At 51.0% G+C, this 2,953-nt stretch overlaps 1 protein-coding gene across 1 annotated transcript; it reads right to left on the minus strand.

The window, feature by feature from the left end:
* Nucleotides 1-2,383: 2,383 nt before the first annotated feature.
* On the minus strand, nucleotides 2,384-2,950 carry LOC114073066 (olfactory receptor 14J1-like; the record flags this gene model as incomplete). Its single annotated transcript, XM_027910859.1, has 1 exon — nucleotides 2,384-2,950. A coding segment is annotated over one exon (567 nt), but the record flags the coding sequence as incomplete, so codon positions are not given.
* Between the last annotated feature and the right edge of the window lie 3 nt (nucleotides 2,951-2,953).

Genomic DNA, 2,953 nt, shown 5'->3' on the forward strand with positions numbered 1-2,953 from the left:
GCCTGAGGGGCAGAGGCAGCTGCCAGAGCCAAGGGCACAAAGGCCTGGGTGCCTTTGGGCCTTGCAGCCCTGCCAGAGCCCTTGGCCATCTGTGCTGCAGGCTGTGCTCCCCTGGCCCAGTTACCTCCAAACTCCCCCAAACTTCCATCTGGGTGGGCTCAGCTTTGTGATGACACTCTGCAACCTCATAAATTCAAGGGGCCATTGTGACATTCCAGGGCCTAAGGGAGCCAAAGCAACTGAGGGACAGTGGGCAACCTGATGAAATAGTGGGGTCATTGTGACACTGCTAAAACCCCTGAAATCAGGAGGCCGTTGTGACACTGGAAAACCTCCTAGAATCAAGGGGCCATTGTGACACTGCAGGGCCTCCTGGAAACCAAGGAACACAGGGACACTGGGAAATCTTGTGCAATGAAGGGGCCATTAAACACTCGGGGCCTTGAGAAAAGAGAGGAACCCTGAAACATTTTGGAACCTGATGGATCTAAGCAGGCATTTTGAAACTGCAGGCCCTCAGAGAAACTGCAGGAACCCTGGGACAGAATGGAAGCTCCTGGATCTAAAGGGCCATTGGGACAATGGGGAACCTCTGGGAATGAAGGGGCCACTCTGACACTGAGGAACCTGATGGGCTCAAGCGGCCACTGTGACACTGCAGGGCCTCAGGGAAGCCAAGGAACCCTGGGACACTGTGGGATCTCCTGAAATCAATGGGCCACTCTGATGCTGCAGAACCTGCTGGAACCGAGGGATCATTGGGACACTGCCAGGCCTCCTAGAACCAAAGTAGTGCAGGGACACTGTGGAATCTCCTGGAACCAAGGGGCCATTGTGCCTGCCCAGCAGTCCATGGAATCAAGCAGAGCCGCTGCCTCCCCCCCTCCCACCGCACGGACCGGAGTCGCCGGCTCTGCCCCGCTTGGACCCCTCTGGAGTCAGCGTGTTCTTGGGCAGCACAGCTGAGCTCAGACCAGAGAGTATCCCAGAGTTTGCTCTGCTCCATCTTTCCCTTGGGTTTAGTTTTTGTTCTTTGTTCCTTCAGGGGAAAAGGGGGAAGGGAGGCAGGTGTTGATCTCTATTTTGATCTGTTTGCAAAAGGAAGTTGGGACAAGGTGGGAGAGAGGAGGCAATTTCTCTCTCTGCTGTTACTTTGAACTGTTCTGTTGGTATTGTTGTTTTTGCTGTTGTATTCCTTGTCAGTCTACTGTTATATTTTCACTTTTACCTCCTTGTATTTTTTTTTTTCCTGGACTGCTGGGGAATAAAAGGGGAGTGAGTTCATTTTATTGGAGTTCAAACCCCAATATGTGTCTTTAAAGCAGGACAGGTTGCTCAAGGCCTCCCTAATATTTGGCATCATTTACAAAGTACTTGAAAATACATTTTGTCCCACTGTACAAAGAGATAATATAGATGTTCTCTAGTGGTGTTCAAGAGCTGGTCACTGAGGGATCTCCTCAAGAAGTTGCTGCCAAAACAACCTTGTTCCATGGATTTTATTTGACACTCTTCATTCAGCCAATTTCCCACCCATCACATCTACCACTTCTTCAGTCCAGCTGTCACCAATCTGGCTCTAAGGAGACCACAGGAGACCATGTCAAGGGCCTGGATAAAATGTGATCACACAACATCCCCTTCTTCTCCCTCCCACAGGGGTTCTGCAATCCCTGCCTTGTCCTTCCCATGCCTGGCAGTGGCTGCAGGAGGACTTGCTGTGTCACCTTCCCTGCTGAGCCTGAGCAGTCTGGAACTCTGCCAAGCCTCCTTGCTGCCCTGTTTGCAGACTGGTGTGGGGGAACCCAGCTGGTTCTGGGCTCTCTGTAAGCTGAGATACCGAAGATGGAATGCCTACACCTGGCAGAGGGTCAACGACAGACAGAAAGGACTGTGACACAGAATGGGTTTCCTGTCAAGAATGCTAACATATTGTGTTCTGACATGTGTGGCTGTGTATCCAAAGTTACTATGTTAGTGGTAAACCAGTGGTGCTCAGAAGGACAGTGTGGAAGTGGAAAGAGCAAATCTGAAAAGCCCAAGCTCTGCTGCTCCCTGGCAGTGCTGCTGTGCTGGGATTCTTGTCCCCTTCCACTTTGCAAATCCCCCCGGTCCTGCAGTGTGCTGTCCTTTAGGAACAGATAAGAAGAAGGGTCTTGGACAAAGAAGGAAATGCAGGGTCCTTTATTTTGTTTAAATCCTCCAAGAACACAGTTCGTCATTTATACATCTCTGGGTCAAATTCAATGAGTGGACACTAAATTATAAGGCAGATGCATAAGAATATTAAATTCACAGAAAATTACTGAACGATCAACCCGATGACCGCTTTGGAAAACCGGAGTAGGAAGTCTAGGTCATTACAGAGTCCCAATTCTGAATGCTACACACAAGAAACCAGACAGTTTGATGGGTTAGAAAAGTATCGAGAAAACATCTTCCTTATGGCATCCCTGAGCTCCCGGTTCCTCAGGCTGTAGATGAGGGGGTTCAGGGCTGGAGGTACCACCGAGTACAGAACTGACAGGGCCAGATCCAGGGATGGGGAGGAGATGGAGGGGGGCTTCAGGTAGGCAAATATGCCGGTGCTTAGGAACAGGAAGACCACGGCCAGGTGAGGAAGGCACGTGGAAAAGGCTTTGTGCCGTCCCTGCTCAGAGGGGATCCTCAGCACAGCTCTGAAGATCTGCACATAGGAGAAAACTATGAAAATGAAACAGCCAAACCACAAACAGGCACTAAACACAAGGAGCACAATTTCCCTGAGATATCCTGAGTGTGAGCAGGAGAGCTTGAGGATGTGAGGGATTTCACAGAAGAACTGGCCCAGGGCATTGCCCTGGCACAGGGGCAGGGAAAATGTATTGGCTGTGTGCAGCAGAGCATTGAGAAACCCAGAGGCCCAGGCAGCTGCTGCCATGTGGGCACAAGCTCTGCTGCCCAGGAGGGTCCC

Source organism: Empidonax traillii, unplaced genomic scaffold (assembly GCF_003031625.1).
Source record: "Empidonax traillii isolate 1590-97213 ecotype Southwest subspecies unplaced genomic scaffold, ASM303162v1 scaffold5182:size8800, whole genome shotgun sequence".
In the NCBI taxonomy this organism is placed as follows: domain Eukaryota; kingdom Metazoa; phylum Chordata; class Aves; order Passeriformes; family Tyrannidae; genus Empidonax; species Empidonax traillii.